Here is a 23,149-nt window from a genome sequence, read left to right as displayed (position 1 = left end):
ATTTAGGCACATATTTGACCCGTTTCTGAAAAAAACTATTTGATGCAGGACCTTAATATTTTTACTGTATGTTACATGATGCTAATAGAGTCAACTGTACTAAAATATACTTTATCCATTTTATAGTTTTTAAGAAATACTATTTTAAATTTATTAACAAAAAATATTAAGTTTTTTCTCCAGAAAATATTTTTTTTAACTTCCTAATGGGGGAATATTAATGAATGTAGTATCAGAGGTGGATTTTTGTGTTATACAGAGTCCCTGAAAATTTCATTCATTTATCTGTGATAGTTTCTGATATAATGGGGCATATGTACTGAAAATTTTAGTTTGCGGGAAATTGACTTTAAAGAAAAAACTTTTGAAATTTGTTACTTACAGTTAATTAAAACTGTCCTGCAGCACATGATGGCCCTTCTTTGGCCTCAAGCAGGTCTTCCAGCTTCTTTTTCACCTTCCTGGATGTTTGCCTTGCTTTCTTGGCCATATTAGATGCAGACCTGTCTGCATCAGCTATCCTCATTTTATCACAGTGTTGCAGCCCAATGATCATATTTTCACCAGGATTAATTCCCAGCTTTTTCAGTACCAAACACTTTCCAATATTACCACAATTGAATGTAATAACAGCATCATGAACTCCTAGTTTCATTGTATGCATGCCTACAACTACAGTTTTAGGAAGGCATATAACAAAGGGACATAACAGGCAAGATCCTATCTTTGGAGAAAAGAAGATGATTTACATCTGCAGTAAGTGCTCTACCTAAATTAAGTAGTTCACTTGCTTAATTACTTTTTGTTTTTCTTATTGCCTTCACAATTTACTGAAAACCATCTTCACTTTCTTCAAGGACTACTTGATCATCTGTATATTTAATAACACACACACACACACACTCTCACTCTCTCCCTCCCTCCCTCCCTCCCTCCCTCCCTCCCTCCCTCCCCCCCCTTCCCTATCTGTGTATGTATCTCTCTATCTGCTGTTATTCCGCAACCAGTATGTCCAATAAACAGGCCTGGAGATATGCTGCAGCCTTGTTTCACTCTCTCCTAATAGCTACTTTTTTTCTGCTTCCTTCACTCTACCTCTCTTATGTCATAGGTATAATTAACTTACTGGTTCCAAATTATTTTTGAATACTTCAAGCAGTATTTTCCATTTTACTAGATCAAAAACCATTACCTGATGTATCGAACACCAACCTATATGTGCAGCAACTTCTAAAGTCTCTGTGCCACATCTCAGTCAGCTTTTCTCATTTTTATTTATTGTTTCTTTACTAGAATTTTTGTTACTGTAATACAAAAACTTATATTAGGTAGTCATCGGACATTTCATTCATAAGATGGCAGCTGGAACGTTAATTGATAACAACAGAGAGAAAATTTTCGAATATTCTTTTAGATGTTGGTATGGTTGTGTAACTCAACAGACTGATCAGGAACACTGATAAAGAATTATTAAAATATTGACATTCTGTGTGTATTGTCATTTGAAACATATACACCCCATCAGAAAATAAGGAAATCATTATTTGAAGTCCTGTTCATGATGTCATAGTAGATAGTGCACAGTTGTGGATAAGCCAAGGAAGCGAAAGTTTGGCTGTTCATTTTGAAGGAATAATTATGCATTCATCTTAACTGATTTAGGGATATGACTGAAAATGTAAACAAGAATAGCATGACAGAGTGCAAACATTGTACCTCTTCAATGGGAATGTACTGTCTTACTCACTATACAACCTCACTCGGTAAAATCCATTTAAGATATGAAAACAGAAAGGCCAGTGGAAAAGATAGTGTTTCAATCATGAAGTGATTAAAACTGTAGAAAATGTAATATCCAGTGAACTTGCAAGACTGTTGTGCAGAATATCTGTGGAGGAGGACAACGCCCCATAACTGAATGAGGATCTAGGTGGTCATATGTACAAGGATGAAGCAGTAGGCTTGGAACTGGCATAATGTCGAGAAATTCAGTGTTTGATGCAGCACATTTGTGGATATGGTTGATGTTGCATTCTCAGTGACAAGAGGACAGCTGAGCGATAGTTGTATAAGAACTGTGGAAAGATGATGAGGAGCATAATTGGTATTTTTTAACACAGTATGATTGGGTGTTAGCTAAAGCTATAGGTCCACTAGGACACAAATCCTCTCTGTTGCAACAAAAGACTGAGACGTTTTGGGATGGACTGAAATGGTTAGGCTTCTGTACTTTGAAAAGCAGTTAGAAGAATGTGAGAGAAATTGGGGGGATGAAGAGATGGAATGGAGTGAAAAATTCTGGAATGGATCTATCATTTTAAGTGTGTGTGTGAAGCTGTGGATGGCTGCGATTTTCAACTTTTACAACTATTATAAGGTCAGTGTCACCAAGAACAGACCTAGGGAAGGAAACTGATGAGGTAATGGTAATGCTTGATGATCGTAATTAGATGGAGGTATAAGTTAGACTAACTGAAGCAAGTTTTGGTGAAGGCTTTGGGTCAGTCATAAGGTTGATGACAAAAGACTGCATTTTAGGGAGCAATGTGGAGAGTTTTCCAGCATCATTAAATTTACACGTGAGGACGCAAACTGAATGCTTTGGAAAGGATGGTAATGTGTGCAGGATTTAGTTTAACAACTGTGTTGTGGATTTATATGTGTTCCGTAGTTTGAAGGGCAATGGCATTGTCAATATGAGATATAAGATTAGGAACCCTGTGACCCAAAAGAGTGCAGAACTGTCAGTCTTATACTTCACAGTACCAAACCCATTGCTTGTATTGTTCTGAGAAGAATGAGTAAGCACGTTAGTGACCAAATTGTTAGAGGATCGGCTTGCCTTCAGGAGAAAAAGACAAACAAGAAATGTAATTGTATTTGTGAAAACATTCATAGAATGAATTATGGAAGTCAACAGAGAGACATATCCATGTTTCATTAATGGGAAAAAATTTAGATAAAGAAAAGTGGAAAGTACAAATTGACATGTTGAAACAAAATCAGAAAATAATAAAATAGCTGTACGTAAGACAAAGCAGTTTTGAGAATGTAGCTTCTATGGGCTGCCACCAGGCTAGTTTCTCCATGTGCACAATGTATCTTTGAGACAAGTGTTGGATACTGTCAGATGGAAAGCTGTTTTTGTGCCTAAAGCTTAAAAATGTCTAGCAGTTGCCTCAAAGAAATACTGTGTAGACTAAACATTCACTGTTGAAATTGAGCTGTATGCATCAGAGGAAGTCAGAAATATCACAGCAGATAGTTTTGAAAGGCGGTCACATTTATACATAGTAAAATAGCTGTCATAATTGTCATTTAATTAATTGAGTATAACATAATTATGTATTTCTTCTGTTAAGCAATTCTCAACTGTATCAAGTCCCGTCGTTTGGACACTTTCTTTGAATTTGAAGAAAAAATTATGAGCAAAACAACCCTGGATCGGAGCATTATGGAATTGCTTGCTGATGGAGAAGCTGGTACACCTGAAGACAAACTCCGTCTCTTTCTTATTTATTACATATGCTCACATTCAATGTCAGAGGTTAGAAAACAACAGATATATTTTTCTCATAGTTATGACAACAATCTCATTTGTCATTTTGAAGTCATGTTTTTAGTAACAACAAAATAATTCAGTAATTCTGAATGAATTCCTTATTTAAGATATTTTCTATTTAAATAGTTTGATCATAATTTCTTACAGGCTGAGTATGATCGTTTCGCTGTAGCACTGCAGAATGCCGGTTGTGATCTTCAGCCTTTGTCGTACATAAAGAGGTGGAAGTAAGTATGTTTATAAAGCTCTAAATATAAGTGATATAAATATGTTGTGTATTCTAAACATTCGGTTGCTTTGGACACAACTTTCCATATTCAGTAAATAATTTTTTTACTGTTATATATTCTTTTTTCAAACAGAGCATATACGAAAATGGCAGCTACTCATAACCAGTATGTAGGTGGTGGTACCAAAACTGTCAGCATGTTCTCAAAACTAGTTAGTCAAGGATCATCATTTGTGATGGAAGGGGTGAAAAACCTTGTCGTGAAAAGGCATGTAAGTACCATGCACTTATGTCATAATGTATTGTCATTGCCCTTAAATTGCTTGTTCATAGTGAGTGAGAAATCATATGTACCTGGGCAGTTTAGGTAATCATTTTAAATATAAGTATCAAAAAGAATAAATCATTTCCTAGAACTAGCTACAAAGTTATGTGCACACTCACTGATATGCACCACAATTCAAGTGGCAAATTTCATACAGATTCCATATGCAATGATCAGCCTGAACATTATGACCACCTACCTAATAGCTGGTATGCCCTCCTTTGGCAGGGATAACAGTGCGAGCGTGTCATGGCATGGAAGCAGTGAGGCCTTGGTAGGTTGCTAGAGGGAGTTGGCACCACATCTGCACACACAAGTCAACTAATTCCTGTGAATTCTGGGGAGCTGTTGAGCTCTGACGCCACATTCTATCACATCCCAGATGTGTTCGATTGGGTTCAGATCTGGTGAGTTGGGTGGTCAGCGCATCAATTGGAAAATAATGTGTTCCTCGAACCACTCCATCACACTCCTGCTCTTGTGGCATGATGCATTATTATCTTGTTGAAAAATGCTACTGCCATTGGGAAACATGATTGCCATGAAGGTGTGTACATGGTCTGCAACCAGTGTATGATGCTCCTAGGCTGCCATGGTGCCTTCCACAGAACCCATGGATGCCCATGTAAATGTTAGCCAGAGCACAATGGAGCTGCCGCCAGCTTGTCTCTGTCCCACCCATCTGCATGATGAACAGGCTGCTGGGATTCATTAGACCATGCTACACTGTGCCAACTCTGCCACTGCAGGTGCCCAGTGACAATGGTCACGTGCCCATTTCAGTTGTAGTTGCCACTGTTGTGATGTTAACATTGGCACATGCATGGGTTGTTGTCTGCTGAGGCCCACTGTTAGGAATGTTCAGTGCACTGTGTTTTCAGAAACACTTGTACTCTGCCTAGCATTAAAGTCTGATAGTTCTGTCGCCGTTCACTGCCTGTCTTGATTTACCAGTCTGCCCAGCCTTCAATGTCCGACATGTGTAACGAGGGGTGGCCACACGACGACATGGCCTCTGATGGGGTGTCACCTTGCTTTTGACACGTGTTGAAGACACTTACCACAGCACACGTTGAACACCTGACAAGTCTTGTAGTTTCCGAAATGCTCATGCTGAACCTACGGGCCATCACAGTCTGCCCCTGGTCAAACTCAGATAGACCGTACACCTTCCCCATTGTCCACACTGACTGTGTGCTCATTGATACTCCATGCACCATGCGCGTGTCTAACAAGCAGTCATTCCTCATCAGGTGATGCTACTGTCGCCTCGATGGATTTATTTCAATATTAGGTCAGTGGTCATAATGTTCTGGCTGAGTGGTGCAATGCATTCTTTCTTAGTATGTAAGTACCTGGTGCACTCAAGGGATGATTTTACCTCAGTGCTCGTGGCAATTTTGCCTGATTGACATAACAATTCTGGACAGTATGGCCTTCTAATGGAAACTTTTTGATTGACCCTATACGTATTAAAGAGCATACATGAGGGTGCATCCCTTGCCTCCATCCACAGTTAGTCTCAAAAACTGGTGTTAAATGTTGTTGTATCCATACTTGACATACTACTTCTTCCATAGTCAAACTTATGAACCATATTAACTATTGATGTATGCCGAGATTAATCATGGCTTCAAAAACCTTATTTCTTTTTATGGTGCCATAACCTCTTTAAAGTCAATAAATATATGATGTGTCGCAATATCTTATTCCCTTTTTTTCCCTTCCAATTTTACCTCAGAGTGAATATTTGACAATAGTTGGCCAGATCTAAAGCCTGTGTAATATCTGCTAATTGCTTTTTCTGCAAAAAGTTTTACATGGCAAAGCTGAGTCCTTGTAGCCACAGTATCGCTCATTGTTCATCTTACAAAATTGAAAGCTCATGTTCTTTAATATTCTTAGGTTTTCCAGCGACTGCCGTTACAACCCGAGCTCTCATTCATTCATGAAACTGAATTGTTTGCAAGCAGGTATTCGCCTCTCGAATACATATTGAATATTGTACAATATAAAACATTCTTAGAAAAATCATCCAAATTGCCTACTTCTTTGTTAAGATTGCGTCGCTTCCCTGGTTATTTAAAATATGCCAATGCACTGGCTTTAATAGATGTGTTTACTTCACTAGAGGTACAGTGCACAGTTCTCTGTCCCACACCACACGCCTGAGCCATTCTCACCTGGCTATTGGCAGAGTTGTGGCAAGCACCACATCGTGAAGAGGTGTTGCTTCAGCCTTTCTTTTGAAGACATTGTACTCTTGGAACACTGTAGCTCTTGCTTGTTTGAGTAACACTTGGTGCTTTTCTGATCTGTCAAATCATTTGATACTGTCGACTTCGACATCTTACTAGCCAAACTTAGCGGTGTAAATTTCTCACCAAGTGCAGTGCAGTGGTTTCGCTCATACATGACGTCTCGTCAGCAACGCGTCCTGTCTGGGAATATAAAATCACAATGGCGGCAGGTAGTGTCAGGCGTTCCCCAAGGCTCAGTATTAGGTCCTATACTCTTCTCTCTGTATGTCAATGATGTGTCATCGGTTCTGACCTATTGCAAATATCATATGTATGCTGATGACCTTCAGTTGTATCTAAGTGCGAAACCAAGCAATCTCAAGAAAGCTATTGAAAATTTCAATACTGACCTCGATGCACTGTCAAAATGGGCACAGGACATAGGTCTAAAACTAAACCCATCTAAAACCCAAGCGGTACTTGTTGGTCACTCTAAGCTCATTAGCCCAAAACATCGGGAATCCGTACCATCTCTTATCCTAAATGGAACAAATATTAACTTCTCTCCCTCAGCAAAGAGTTTGGGAGTTATAATAGATGAAAATCTAAATTGGACAGAGCATGTAACTACAGTGTTCAAAAAAGCATCAGCATCCCTTCATGTCCTACAAAAATATAAAAAACTCTTCCCTTTTGATCTGAAAAAGAAATTAGTACAAACGCTTATACTCCCAATCATTGACTACAGTGATATTATCCTACAAGGCCTCTCTCAGGAAAATTCGCGACGTCTAGAACTGGTCATGAATGCCTGTGTCCGATATATCTGTGATGTTCAACTTTTTGATCACATTTCACCAGCATATGCAAAATTGTCCTGGTTGCGTGCAGACAAACGCAGAGATTTCCATACACTCTGTGTCATCTACTGCCTTATAAATGTACACTGTCCCTCATATCTCTCCTCGTCCCTAACGCTCATGTCGGAACAACATGACAGAAACACACTTTCCCATTATAATAAAATCCTCTCTGTTCCACTGCATCGCTCAGTCACCTTCTCCAAGTCCTTTACAGTAGCAGGAACCCGACTATGGAATAACCTCCCTCGTTATGTTAGAGAACTTAAAAACATGTCCGGCTTCAAAAAACAGTTAATGACGTATCTACTTAAGCAACAGTAATGCCTTCCTCTGTACATGAATGCACTTCACCTCATTACTTCCCTCTTTCCCCCTCCTTAAATCTCCCTTCCCCAAAACTCGCTACACTAGTAAACATCTACTTTACACACCAAGATATTAATGTACATCTGCACAAATCTTCATTACTATTGCCAATTTTTCTCATGTTTATCATTATTATTTGATTTTTTACCGTTATTATTATTGCTTTTATCATGATCTGTATGTATAGCACCTGTTGTAAAATACTGCCAGCATTTACTTTATTAGGTCTTAGTCATGTTTATCATTATTATTTGACTTTTTTTTTACTGTTATTATTATTGCTTTTATCATAATCTGTATGTATAGCACCTGTTGTAAAAATACTGCCGCATTTACTTTATTAGGTCTTAGTCACTACTCTTTATTCATATTGTCACTAGAGTAATCTAATTTTCTCATTTAAACTATTGTCATGAGGTAACTCTGATGTGTGAAATACTGCATGTGTGGAACACTGGTCCGATGTAAGAGAGGGCCTGATGGCCCTAATCTGATCAGGTTAAATAAATAAAAAATAAATAAAATAATGAACTCTTCACAAACAATACAACCATCAACATATGTACACTGGAGAATTCACCACTATATATTGAAAGTATACTCAACAATGCACGAAACAGACGGAAACAGTGAGTGACACTTCTGGTCTTCATCTGTTTGTTTGATTTGTTCTTTGTTCCTGTTGTGTCTCCATTCTTCTGATCTGTTGCTCCATACTCATCACCTTACCTGCAGCATTCCGTATTTCATTACTGTTTTTATTCCATTGCTCATTCATGTTATAAGTATAGGTCTTGGAGGATCCTGTCAATCTGTTTTCCAAATTAATAGCTAGGTGTTCAGCCGAAAATAATATACTTATTTTGTCTTTCTCCTTTAACTTCATGTGCATTCAAAATTTTCCCTCTTAAGTGGAGGTGATGATCAGAGTCCATACTTGCACCTCTGGACCTATGGCAAACTAATACATCAGAGTCACGCCAGGTTTCTATTAATATACGAGGTGCTACCTAAAAGTTCCCATAATACACCAAAAAATAAAATTACTCTTTACCTGGATCTTGTTTATCACCATCACCTTCAAAGTAGTGCCCTGTGGGGTGTATACACCGTTCCCAGTCATTTTTCCATGAACTCAAAGCTCCTTGGAATGCATTTTTTGTGAACCTGTGTAGTACCATTTGCAGTTCTGTTTGAATCTTATCAACAGTGTAAAATCTTCAGCATTTTAACTCGAGTTTCATTCTGGGGAGTAAGAAAACATTTGGGTTAATATCGCAGAGGAGGAACAACTGTCATTTTGTTTTTCGCAAGAAACTCCTGGGTGATCAACACAATGAGTGACTTCACATCGTGATGATGCAGGAACCAATTGCTGATGCTCCACCTTTTTTGGACAAAACCCTATGACATGTCCCATGAGACAGCCCCATGACATTGCATACACCTGGATGGTCTGCCTATGACCGTATTTCAAAGAGACATATTCGGGAGTGAGTCTGGTTGACAGCCGAGCTGAAGAGGATCGTCACCAAATGATGTTCTGCTGTTTTAAAGACATTTAAAACAGTGATAAGTTTGCCTGTAACCTAAGGTGTCTTCCCCAAGTATTTATTTCAATATGTCGTGTTTATGTAGTGATTTTTCCAAACTCTCAAATGATGTGTGAGGTGCTAATTGGTGGTGTTTCATTGTACTAGCTACACTTCACCAGCTACACACTTTCCAAGAACTTTTGGGTAACATCTCGTATGATCAGTTTGGTTCCTAGTATTGTTTGGTGTAACTGACATCATTTTATCTGTATACCTATTCTGGAAACACTTGCTAGAAACTATTATGTTAAGGTATGTTGCAAAATTCATCAGGCATGATCTATTGTTATTACTCTCTTTATGTAGACTGCATTTACCAATGGTAGGAGAGAATACCTGCTCCTGTCCTACCTTAGCATTCATATCTTCTGTCACCATCTTTATATTGTTTTTTGGACACTGTTGATAAACTTGCTCCAGTTCCTGTAGAAAATATCCTTCCCTTCTGCTGTCTTCTCCTCAGTATGGGCATGTACATTTAAGAGAATTTAATTAAAGAGGTTTTTCTTTTATTCATATATAATGTATCCTTGGACTTACTGCTTCAAAAATTCTGTCACTACACCAAATATTTGTTCACTGTTGTGGCCATTGTACTACATAGTACACTGCTGTTTCTGTAAGGTAGCCTGTCCCGTCCATGTTATCTCTTGCAAGGCTGGGGATTTTCTCTGCCCAGGGACTGGGTGTTTGTGTTGTCGTCATCGTTTCTTCATCATTCATGAAAGTAGTGAGATTGGACTGAGTGAAGATTGGGCATTTGTATGGGCACTGATAACTGTGCAGATGAGCCCCCCACAAACCAAACATCATCATCATCTTGCAAGGCTATGATATCAGACTTGCAGATTATCACTACTCCACTCAGGTCTCCAAGGCTTCAACTCCATATAATGTCTGTACAAACAATGGAGGAAACTCCAGATAAGAATATCTTGGTGGAGCCCACACCACAGGTTCAGCCAAGAAGTCTAAATATCCCAAATACAACCCTGTAACTGCATGTTTAAAAGGGATGAACAGAACAGTAAAATTGTGATAAGAGTGTGTTGCAGCATTAAGTGGTACAGAAAAGCCTTAATATGTAAATCTACAATAATATTATGAAAAGGATAGATTGCTGCTCACCATATAGAGGAGATGACGAGTTGCAGGCAGGCACAATAAAGATACTACTACACATTTAAACTTTTAGCCAAAAGGCCTTCTTCTGAAGAGAAAACACACACACACACACACACACACACACACACACACACACACACACATGTGACCACTGTTTCTGGCTGCTGTGGCCCAACTGTGAAGAACAGGGACTAGCGAAGGTTGTGACCAGGGGGTTATGGGAATGTCGGATATATTGCGGAGAGAGTTCCTACTTGCACAGTTCAACAAAACTGGTATTGGTCGGAAGGGGCCATCTGATGGTGCAGGCTGTGAAGCAGTCATTGAAGTGAAGCACATTGTGTTGGCTGTTGGAATCCCTCCTCCCAGTAATCCCTGTATCCAAACCCGCAGTAGTGGAGCCTTTGTCAGCAGATAAGATTACAAGGTAGGGATCAGCTTTTAGGTGGTGGATTGCAGTTCTTTCAGCAGATGTAAGGTTACTTTACATGTCAATGGATTTGGGGAATAATGGTGAAGGAAGGTTTGAGATTAAAAAATCCTGAAATGTAAATAGACTGTTCTTCGGGGGCATTGGGGCTGGACCATGGTTGGATGGAGGAGTGAACTGATTCAGACAGATTTTAATATTGATTATGTGTTGAGTCAGATTGGTAGGGAAGATGGCAAAAAAGTCCATCCTGGACTTTCATTGTTTAGATGTAAGTCTACTTGAAAAGATACGTTGTGTGGGGAGTGTAATGTGCATGTATAAAATAGTAGAGTAAAGTAAGGGAGAATGCAGGTATTATCAAAACAAAAAAATAAATAAAAACAGTTGGCATATCACCTGAAAACTGCTCATAGAAATCTAATGGCAGGATTATGTTATGTAAGGACATTATTGTGCGTATGTAAAAGAGTAAGGTTGAAAAGAAACCCGTAAGATTGCTTGAAAAGGAGGTAATTGACCTAGTGTAACACATTCCAAGATATAATGGCAATGTATATATTCATGTCATGGCTGTCAATGTAATGTAACTAACTTCAGGGTTTTGAGGTATTCATTAAACAGTTACATATCTCCGATTCTTTAGGAAATCTATTTGTCCAAAACATGGTCAGTTTGATCTCTTAAGTCACAGTAAATATCAGTCTCTTCAAAAGTTCATCTAGCAGCCTTCCTTTCCAACTACTATGAAGAATTTCCATAGAACTTCAATTTGTTTCATGTAATCTTACTTATACAAAGATGGTAGCTAAACATAGATTTTCAGTTTTCGTCATATTGATGTGTTCCCTTATCTTTTAGCTAAAATTCAGCCTGTCTGTCCTACGTAAAAATTCCCACAGTCCCCATAGTTACTTTTATACACACCAGAGGATCCAAATGGTTTAGTACGCTGAGTGTTTGTTAGGTTGCATGGTTGTACCTAACATATTAGTACTTCAGAAGGCTGTGCACACTTTCGTGTTGTGAAAAAGTCTGGCTTTTCTGTCAGATGTGGTGCGTGTGGAGGGTAGAGAAACTGTTGTGGCGTAACAAGCTAGTCACGCCACACTGAGGAGGAAGCCGAAAGGCACGCGTACACACACGCCGACTGGCGTCAAGTCTGGAACAGGATACGTATTGAATACTATAAAGAAAATACGTATCTTTGGAATATACTTAACTTTTAATCAATCCTTGTGATACATCTCTCTTGACTATACAAATGAGACTCGTAAGATACATGCACTGTGACAATTGGCGCCTTGCTAAGTCGTAGCCATTAACTTAGCTGAAGGCTATTCTAACTGTCTCTCGGCAAATGAGAGCAAAGGCTTCGTCAGTAGTCGCTAGCAACGTCGTCGTACAACTGGGTCGAGTTCTCGTACGTCTCTCGAGACCTGCCGTGTGGTGGCGCTCGGTCTGCGATCACACAGTGGCAACACGCGGGTCCGACATGTGCTAATGGACCGCGGCCGATTTAAGCTACCACCTAGCAAGTGTGGTGTCTGGCAGTGACATCACATTCCTCCCCCGCAAATCGGCGAACGGTCGTGTTATAAGGCTTCCGCCCGCCGTGGGGAGGACCCCATGTTGACGTATGCGATGAGGTGGGGAGCCTAACAACAGGCAAGGCTGTGCCACCCGCACCCGGCCATTCGGTCCGAGGGGAGCTAGGAAACGCCTGAAAAACTAGTCCAGGATGCACGTCAACATGCGGTGTATGCGCCCGTAGAGAGACAGGAGGGGCCGAAGGGTCGACCTCCATGTGGTCGGGGCACCCGACGGGCGAAGACGACATCTGGTCCGGAGCGGGCAAGAGTTCCATGGTGGAGGACAGCTGGTCACGGGAAGCGAGCGGCGGCGCGTGACCCAGGGAGGTGCCAGGCGGTTGCAGCGACGCGTCCACTGCGGGCGGCGCCGGCGGGAGAACAGGCGGCGGCGGCGCGTCGCCATGAGGCAAAATGGAAGGCAGCGTCAGTAACACCTGGGGATGAGGCGAGCCAGTAGATGGGTCCCCAGGGCGCTGACCGGACGGCACCGTCGCTGAAAGCAGACGGGGAGCGGCAGAACCCAGGCGACGACAGAGGCGCAGCTGATTGAGATGCCGACGCACCTCACCAGAGGCCCCCAAAACCAAATACAGCGCGCGGCCGAGGCAGCGAAGAATGCGCCCTGCGAGCCAACGCCGTGAACCGCGATAGTTGCGATAGAAAACAACGTCGCCAGGAGCAAAAGCAGTAGTCTGCCACTGCACTGGAACCTGATGCGGCGGATGCAGCAAAGACATCAAGGTTCGATGAGGACGACCGTGGAGCCGGCGAGCGACCATCGCGGGGCTGAGAGCGATACGAAGACAAAAAGAGCATCAATGCGTCCTCCCTAGAATGCGACTCTTTCAACTTCAACATCTGTGACTTGAAAGTCCGGACCAACCGTTCAGCGGCACCGTTTGACTGAGGCGAAAACGGCGCGGATGTCAGATGTTGAATACCATTGGCCTTGCAGAATGACTGAAATTCTGCAGACATGAATTGTGGGCCATTGTCGGAAACAATAGTCTGTGGAAGACCTTCAATGCAAAAGATAGCGGACAACGCTTGGATGGTGGCAGATGACGTCGTGGAAGACATCCGGACAACAAACGGAAAATTACTGAAAGAATCCACCACAACCAACCATCGAGCATTCCAGAATGGACCAGCAAAATCTATATGTAAGCGTTGCCAAGGGGAAGCGGCTGTCGGCCATGCAAAGAATTTCCGCGGCGGGGCGGATTGTTGTTCGGCACATGCCACGCAAGAAGAGCACATATTCGCAATCGCAGCATCGATTCCGAACCAAGTACAGTGCTGACGAGCAAGTTGTTTCGTACGCACTATACCCCAATGTCCCTGGCGAAGAAGCCGTAAGACAGAGGACTGTAACGAACGTGGGACCACGACTCGGGACTGATCATTATCAGAACGCAACAACAAAACACCACGTCGTACAAAAAGTCTCTCCTTGTGAACAAAAAAACGGCGAACCAACGGATCCTCGATCCGTGACTTTGACAAGGGCCATTGCGTAGCAACAAAACGCAAAACAGTAGCAAGGATAGGGTCAGCAGCTGTGGCTGTAGCGACACGACGAAAATCAATCGGAAACGATTCGACCACGTCATCGGTTTCCGAATCAATGAACATGCAAGCAAGTTCGGAAGAATCGAATGCTTTATCCTCAGCAACAGGCAAACGGGACAACGCATCAGCGTTTCCGTGCTTAGCAGTGGACCGATACAAGATATCGTAGCGGTACTGCGAGAGGAAAAGAGACCAGCGAATGAATTTCTGCGCTGTACGTGGAGGTACAGGCTTGTTCGGATGAAAAAGTGATGTCAAAGGTTTGTGGTCTGTGATGATGGTAAAGTGACGACCATACAAGAAATCATGGAACTTAGTAACACCAAACACGAGAGCTAAAGCTTCTTTCTCTATCTGGGAATAATTGCGTTGCGCAGACGAGAGTAATTTTGAAGCAAAGGCAATAAGACGATCATGCGATCCATCTTTGTGCGCAAGCACAGCACCGATCCCGAATTCCGATGCATCTACCATCAACAAAAGGGGTTTCTGGGGATCGAATGGCGTAAGGCAAGTATTTGAAAGCAACGCCGATTTCAACCGGCGAAAGGCGCGTTCGCATTCCGTCGTCCAGACGAACGGAACACCTTTACGGCGTAAGCGATGAAGCGGAGCTGAAATGGAAGAAGCGCGTGGCACAAACCTGGCATAGTATTTAATTTTTCCCAACACACTCTGTAGCTGTTTCACATTTTGTGGCGAAGGCAACTCCTGTATGGCACGGAGGTGCTCTGGACTCAGATGTATGCCTTGTGCATTTATGACATGGCCCAGATATGGTAAGTCATGAGCAAAAAACACACATTTGTCCTTCCTCAAGCGAAGACCATTCTGTCGCAAGACCTGAAATACCGTTCGTAGGTTGGCTAAATGTTCGTCTTCTGTCTTTCCGGAGATCACAATATCGTCCAGATAGTTCGCAGCAGTCGGGACCGACGCACAAACAGTTTGTAAATATTGCTGAAACAATGCAGGGGCGGATGCACACCCAAATGGCAGTCTTTTGAATCGGTACAATCCAAGATGCGTGTTAACCACCAAGACGCGCTGGGATTCTGCGTCCACTGGTATTTGCAAGTACGCATCTGCTAGGTCCAATTTCGAAAAGTATTGACCCGGGCACAGTTTATCAAAAAGACCTTCCGGGTGGGGCAAAGGAAAAGTTGCAGTCACAAGTTGTGGATTCACAGTTGCCTTGAAGTCCACGCAAAGTCTCAATTTTCCGGAAGGTTTTGGCAAAATTACTAAGGGTGAGGCCCAGAGAGAAGCCTGCACACGTTCAATGACACCTTGCGATTCTAAATCATGTAATGTTCTTGCGACCTCAATCACGCAATGCGTGGGGAACATTGCGCGCTCTGAAAAATTTCGGTTGCGCGTTGACTTTTAGTTCCAAATGTGCTTCATAGTTCTTAGCGCAACCAAGGCCCGGTGAAAAAATGTCTGCAAATTCTTCACATAGACTAGAAACACTGGCTGAAGGCACAGTCTGGTTCACTAATAGGACCTGATTTACGATTGACAAGTGAAACAACTGAAATAAATCTAAACCAAACAAGTTCACTGCCGTAGAAGAACGAAGAACGTAAAATGACACAAGTTTTGTTTGTCCCTTGTATGTGGCAAGAAGGCTGCACTGTCCTAACACAGGTATCTGCTGTCCTAAATAACTATTGAGCTGAACATTTGCGGCACGCAACGGAGGTTGGCCCAGTTGTTTGTACGTGTCGTGATTGAGCAATGAAACTGCAGCTCCGGTATCGAGCTGGAATGGTATCACTTTGCCTCCAAAGTCTAAGTCTACAAAAAGTTTATTGTCCTGCTGACGACAAGAGCGACTTTCACGTGCAATTTGAACTGATACAGGTACAGAAGCACTTGCGACTTTACGGGAGTTCCGGCGACGTCGACGCACACTTTTTGTGGGACGAACACAGTCACTGTTAGATAAAGTGGCACTGGACGGGGTGGAATGAACGACATGAATGTCCATGGGCGAAGGTTCACGAGCCTGATTGTCCCTGGTTCGATTCCGGCGCGAAGCAAAGGGCCTGGAATGGTTTTGATTGTCTGATCTTAGTTTTGTCTGGCAAACACTTTGAACATGTCCTTTCTTATGACAGTAAAAGCAAATAGCTTGGCGTGACGGGCAATTGTCACGCGAATGTCTAGTTGCACACCGCGGGCATGATTTTAGAACTGCAATGGCATGCTTACGCGGCACACGTGTTTGCGAGCTAGGCTGCAGCTGTGCGGACGTGCGCGAGGGCCGTTTAGCGTCCCGTGCTGCGCGCCCGGCGGGCCGGTCAATGCGACACACTGCTGGCGAAGTTTCAAATGATTCCTGAGCAAAGTCAAGCGTGTCTTGCCTATCCAATATATCTATCACTTGTTGAAGGGAGGGATTAACTAGTTTCAAAATCTGTTCCCGTATGCGAACATCAGAAACGTTCTGTGCTATTGCATCACGCACCATAGTATCTGAATACGGAAGTCCACATTCACATGCAAAATCACAATCACGAGTAAGTCCTTGCAATGTTGCAACCCACTCCCTATTAGTCTGACCGGCCGTACGTTTGGTACGAAAGAACGTATACCTTTTTGCAACTACATTAACTGTTTCTTTGAAATAGGCATCTAAAGCAGACAAAATTTCTTCGTAGGACAGAGTTGCTACGTCGCGTCGGGGAAACAATTTCACTATCACACGGTAGGTGGACACACCGACACAAGAAAGCAAAAACGGCTGCCGCTCATTACCTTGAATCCTGTAGGCGGCTAGATGGAAGCCAAACTGTCGGGACCATTCTGGCCACGTTTCTTGAGTTGAATCAAAACTACGGAAGGACGGTGCAACTGCTTGGTGTGGCTGCGGTAGTGATGAAGCGGCTGCGGCCGCATCGGGGGGCAGCGCACGTTGACCCTGGACGAGCTGTCCAAGGGCATCCAATAACGCCTGCCTCTGCTGATTCTGCAAGCGACACAAATAATTCAGAGCAAAGCAAGTAGAAAGAACACGATCCTGTAATCCTTGTCGTCAATCTGTTGTGGCGTAACAAGCTAGTCACGCCACACTGAGGAGGAAGCCGAAAGGCACGCGTACACACACGCCGACTGGCGTCAAGTCTGGAACAGGATACGTATTGAATACTATAAAGAACATACGTATCTTTGGAATATACTTAACTTTAATCAATCCTTGTGATACATCTCTCTTGACTATACAAATGAGACTCGTAAGATACATGCACTGTGACAATTGGCGCCTTGCTAAGTCGTAGCCATTAACTTAGCTGAAGGCTATTCTAACTGTCTCTCGGCAAATGAGAGCAAAGGCTTCGTCAGTAGTCGCTAGCAACGTTGTCGTACAACTGGGTCGAGTTCTCGTACGTCTCTCGAGACCTGCCGTGTGGTGGCGCTCGGTCTGCGATCACACAGTGGCGACACGCGGGTCCGACATGTACTAATGGACCGCGGCAGATTTAAGCTACCACCTAGCAAGTGTGGTGTCTGGCAGTGACATCACAGAAACATATCTAGATTTTGTGTTGTGTGCAAACTGAGTTACGGGGACTGTGGGAATGTTTGCATTAGACCTTCAAACTGCTGTACAAATAACACCACTGGTCAGAATGATATTAAATTGTAATGGAATATTATCGGAGAAGGGGGAAAATGTATGGCATAAGAAAAATAAATAGTTGCAAAATGTAGCAATAGAGGGCACTGTAAGCATCATAATTTAATAGTGGTTGATTGCAAATGACAAATGAATCATACAACAATGCCTAAGGTGTACATTTGACGCTAAACAAACTGTACTACTCAGTGTGCATGGTTGTACAGGTGTGATACTGTCAGTTACCTAAGCCCATCCACCATCGCAAGGTCATATCACGTCAGATGGAAAAATTGGTTTTTAATTGTCCTGAGTCCAAAAACCACATAAAAAGCATAAATCAGAATCAGATCGGATTATTAATTTCCATGCGACTGACACAAAGCATGTTCAGTATGCTGTCCACCATTTTCTGCAAAAAGTTGAAATCGTGAAACAGCGTGTTCCACAACTAATCGAAGTGTTTCCGGTGTCCTGTTCAGAATGTGTTGCATAATGTGTGCCTTCAATGCAACTAAGTTTGCAATTGGAACACTGAAGACAACTTCTTTCAGGTAGCCCCACAGCCAGAAGTCACACGGATTAAGATCAGGTGATCGGGACGGTCAGACTGTAGGGAAATGGCAGCTGACAATTCTAGCATTTCCGGAATGGCGCTTCAGCAGCTGCTTAACTGGCTTTGCAATGTTCGGAGGTGCGCCATCATATATAAAAATGATCCCATCCATGCTGTTGGAGAGCTGGAATGACGTGGTTGTGCAAAATACACTTATAGCACTTACCAGTGTCAGTAGAGGTAACAGGATCGGAAGCACCTGTCTCTTCGAAAAAATGTGGCCCTATGATAAATGGTGCTGTAAACCCGCACCACAGTGACCTTTTCAGGATGAAGTGGTACTGGTTGATTTGCATGTGGATTTTCCGGTGCCCATATTCAACAATTTTGTTTACTGACATATCCTGTCAGATGGAAGTGGGCTTTGTCTGTCCACAAAATCTTCCAAGGCCAATCATTGTCCACGTCCTTACGAGCAAGAAATTGTAAAGCAAAGGTGTGTTTTGCTGGCAGGTCAACAGGAAGAAACTCGTGCACATGGGTAATTTTGAATGGATAGCAAAGAAGGACGTTTCATAGGATTTTGTACACCATGCTCAAGGGTATGTCCAATGTTCAGGCAATTCTCCGTGCACTACACATTAGCACACTACCACTTGTCTCCTCCTGCACTGCTGTGGCCACTGCTTCCACTGATGTCGAATCAATTTGTTTCCTTCCTCTACCAGGTAGCACACCAAAAGAACACATCTTTTCAAATTTCTGAATCATTTTCTCCAGACCCACGGCAGTCATAGGACCAACGCCTTTTTGAAACCCTTCAGTGTCCGGAAATTCTTCAGAGCAATGTGTGTCCAGTCATCCTTCTTGTAAGATAGCTTTACAAGCAGAGGGCGATCCTGCATTGAGACTGTAATGACGAACATCGCAGATGCTTGTTTATACCAACTTCAAAGGGTTGTGCGCATGACAGGTGTTTTCATTTACGTATTCTTACAAATACAGAGCCATCTATTTATCAATTTTCACACTATTTGTTTTCTTCTGCCACATGTTTTCCCCCTTCCCCAATGATATTCCATTGCTTACGTAGCTACTTATGGGAGCACCATGAGAGAGAGAACATGGGAGGGTAATCTTCTTGTTCAAACCTCATTTATAGTAAAAGCATTGTCCATAATAAGGGACACCAAATGTGTCAAAATATTTTGTAGCCATAAGAAGAGTAGAAGGTACTTTTGAGAAGGTATCACTCTTCAATATCTAAAAAGGTCGCAAAGGTTTGTCTGGAACCCTAAAATCTATTAAGCAGCTATTTAATGGAACATTACTAATAGAAACAGTAACATCACAGTAAGCCACTGACATTCTGGTATCTAAACAGTTGGATAAGTACCCCACTGTGGTTGAACTGCACCACACCCTCAGCTAAGTCAAGGGCTAGTAACTTGCAGTGACATGCATGACACTTCAGAGCTTAAGGAAGAGTGGACTGATGAAGTGGTCATTGAAGTGCAAAATGTAATGCGTTGAGTGAATGGAGCATTAGAGAAAGCAGATTTGTTTACTGTGAGGTTTGATTTGCCAAAATGAATGAAAGCTGGGTATATAAAACAAAGTAAGATCAAACATCCCCAACCACATGAGGTGATTCAAGTGCCACAAATACACGGATACCACTGTGGGGTGTCAAGATCATTCTACTGGCAGGAAGTGTGGTATAGCTACTCATATGTGTATCCACCCTGATTTCTGTGTCGATTGCTGAAGTCAACATCTAGTGTAGAGCAGAGAGTGTACTGCTTACAGAGAAGAAAAGAAAGTCCAGAAATTGAAAGTGACCAAGACCGTGTCATACACTGAGGTGCAGATAATGTATAAATCTCTCCAATCTCCAACATTTTCATTTGCAGCAACACTCAAGGAAAAAAAAAAAATTAAGTGATTCCTAAGATGTGTTGCCAAACGATTCAAACACGAAGTTACCAGCACCTGTGGAAGCAAAGCTTTGGATGAAACTGCTGCTGTTATCAAACTAGTTCCAGTGATCAGCAAAGCTTCAGTTGTTGAGGGGGATACTGCAGTAGCAGGGAAGTTGCTGAAACACATTGTGGCTCAGCCTAAATTGATTTCATCAATTCAGAAAGAGAAAACTAAGTGAAGCATATTGATAAGAAGGCTCAGTCAAAACAAGCTGACCATCAGATACATCAAAACTCAGATAATGACAACTCCATCATGTACATGCATATTTTATTTATTTTTCACATATATTTTTTCAGGTGATGCATCACGTATCATCTAGTAAAGTCATCAAAAGATCAAAAAGAGCTATAAAATATTTTAGACGTGATACAGAAAGTGGCACTTGACCCTGAAAAATAAGAATATGAGATCCTCGACATGAGTACTAAAAATATTCCATTAAATTTCAGTTACCCAATACAGTGGAACTTTGATTTTACATCCTCCAATTTTACATTTTTTGTGGTTCTACAGCATAAATTTGTAGCCCTTATGAAAAACCAATAAAATCGATGCTAAAAATTCACCGATTTTACATTTCTTCCGAGTAAGGTTTACCTTGATTCTAAGTTCTTACTCAACATCTTGCTTGACTTCATCCCAGTTTCTTCTTATTGATATTTGATGTGGCTGAACAAGCTCTAAGTGGCTCAAAAGACTGATGGTGGCGGAATTAAGGGAATATTTTAGGCCGTTGTGGAGAGTGGAGATATGAGAGAGGAAATACTGACATAATCCATGGTCGGTGTTGGCAACACAACTTGCAATATTTAGCTTCATTGTGCAATTATGATACAACTACTGCTATGTTGTAGCATTACTGGAAAAACAAGACAGTCAACGCGAAGTGTTCCGGATCAAGCCAATATGTGACAAAGGGACCCAGCCACCATCTTTTCTTGTGACAATTATAACTCAGTCTCATCTTTGCATGTATTTCTGATGTACTGTATTCAGCAACAGTTTCAATCATCAACCTTTTAAATTCAGACACTGAGTCTCGAAGAATATGCTCGGTCATAATCGGAGAAATGTTACCCATTTCCAGTTCTTGACTTGTTAAGTCAATCAGTAACTGGTGCAGCCACCACACCACACTAACACATGTAAAATGAGCTCACCTATTGGATATGTGGAGAGGGGGAGTGGCCCTTCAGTGACAGGAGTGCAGGTAGGGCTGAAAGCATTTTGTGGAGTGTTGAAAATATAGTTTTCATACAGATGCTGTTCTATGACGGATATGTCACACAGAAATAGGACAAGTGTTTTGTGATAGCACATTTTAAAGACTTTCATGTTCAAATCTGACATGATACAGTTGTAACAACTACATACACTACTCATGTAGATACTTTACACCACACACTGTACACCGTAAAGATTGGCAGCAGTGATAGAGGGCATGAAGCAAAACTGTAGCACCTGAGCTTTCTTTCAAATTTACATTTTACACAGTGTATAGAAATTCACTGAGCCAACTTCTAATAAGCTTGTAATGCAAACTGGAGAAGTTAACTCAATTTTTCACGTCTCTGTTTCTCTCATCAAGCCTAAAAGAACACTTTAATGGTGGGTGGTATATGAAGTGTGGCTCATAAGAAAAGCATTAAACTTAACAGCAAGCGTGACAAAGTTTGTCATTAAGCAGATGAGCAGATGTTTGCATTTATGTTTATGGTTCCACGTAGCTGTGTGATGTTTTAGGTTTAATTCAACATGTTCTGACCATCCCCACCCTCTTGTTACCCAATATTGAGCATGGAGTAAGTTAGTAATTTTGGGCAGCTGGACACATTTTCAAAGCACGCGCCACACTGTGGTAGTGACACACTGCAGCGAGTGACAGGGATGGTCGAATTTAAATAACCAGGTCTGTTTATCTTTTTTGTTGCTCTTCTGTGTTATGTATTGATGGCTCATTGCGCTCATCGTTTCTGTGATTCGTCATTATATAATTGTCTAGAGGATGATTGGGTTGCTGTATCATTAAAAATATTAATTCTGGTGGACTTTCTGCAGGGTTACACATATATTTTCAGTCACTTCAGTTCACAATACAAATCAATGAAACACTCACAACTTATTCTCTATCCTCGCACTTCCTACTTGTACAACCAACTGCACAAAAGAACACAGATTTACCTCTAATAACATGATGTAGCATAGAAATTACTATCATATATCGATCTATTTATGCAGAATAATCTTTGGAACATAAATTTCATAAATAAAATACAAATAATTGTTTATCCTTTTTGAAAGGTAAATAATCATCATTGCAGCTACATTAAGTGTTTATAAACATTGGCATTTAAACATTTTTGCATAGCTACGCAGTAGTGGTGTTTTTGTTATTTATGTCTTTGGTGAGGTATCGTTCACTTCATACAATTCAAGATTGGTTAGTACATTTATCTCATCATAATCAGTTTTATTACAATAGCCCCCCAAAAATTTTGAAAGCATAAAATGTAAGGAAAATTTTGATAAAATATAATAAAACTAGTCATCCCTACAAATTTTGGAGTAGGACAAATTAATATTAAACAGTTTGTCATTACATGATATACAGCATTTTGACTTCCTTAACATCACCACTTAATTCAAATATGGTCAAGAACAAAATTTCATTTTACTGAGTTCTTTTCTCACAGATTTTCAAAAACTTTTTCAGAGTGTGACCTTTTATCTATTCTGTAGCTCTCAAATTATTATCAAATATCATATAACAATTTTGGGTAAGCAAAAGGATGGCACACACAACAGTGATTTTATTATATTAGCATGACAGTAGAACTTGTATTTTGTGAGAGTATCTGTAAACCAATATTTATAAATCTGTCTTTAATACATGAAATATCATTGATTGTTAATGGCCTGTGATGAAAAGAAAATATCTTAGTCTACATAGAGTTATTTAGCAAAGTACTTCAGTTCACAGGACAAAATTAATGTTGTTAGTTCAGAACTTAATCCTTTTTCTTACAACACCAATGAAATGTCTTTGTAACAACATTTTATAATGTCTTACTTCTAAATTTATGTTT

At 41.3% G+C, this 23,149-nt stretch overlaps 1 protein-coding gene across 4 annotated transcripts in view; it reads left to right on the top strand.

Annotated features, from left to right (window-relative positions):
- Positions 1 to 23,149, top strand: part of LOC126195374 (protein sly1 homolog) — a 178,440-nt gene that overhangs the window by 146,022 nt on the left and 9,269 nt on the right. For all 4 annotated transcript variants that reach the window (XM_049933950.1, XM_049933951.1, XM_049933949.1 and 1 more), the window contains 3 exons: positions 3,363 to 3,547; positions 3,710 to 3,789; positions 3,925 to 4,063. In XM_049933950.1, coding sequence (XP_049789907.1) covers positions 3,363 to 3,547; positions 3,710 to 3,789; positions 3,925 to 4,063 — 404 coding nt within the window. The remainder of the gene's footprint in view (positions 1 to 3,362; positions 3,548 to 3,709; positions 3,790 to 3,924; positions 4,064 to 23,149) is intronic.

Source organism: Schistocerca nitens, chromosome 7, assembly GCF_023898315.1.
Source record: "Schistocerca nitens isolate TAMUIC-IGC-003100 chromosome 7, iqSchNite1.1, whole genome shotgun sequence".
NCBI lineage: Eukaryota > Metazoa > Arthropoda > Insecta > Orthoptera > Acrididae > Schistocerca > Schistocerca nitens.
The sequence above is the reverse complement of the archived record's forward strand: the minus strand, read 5'-3'. Positions and strand labels throughout refer to the sequence as shown.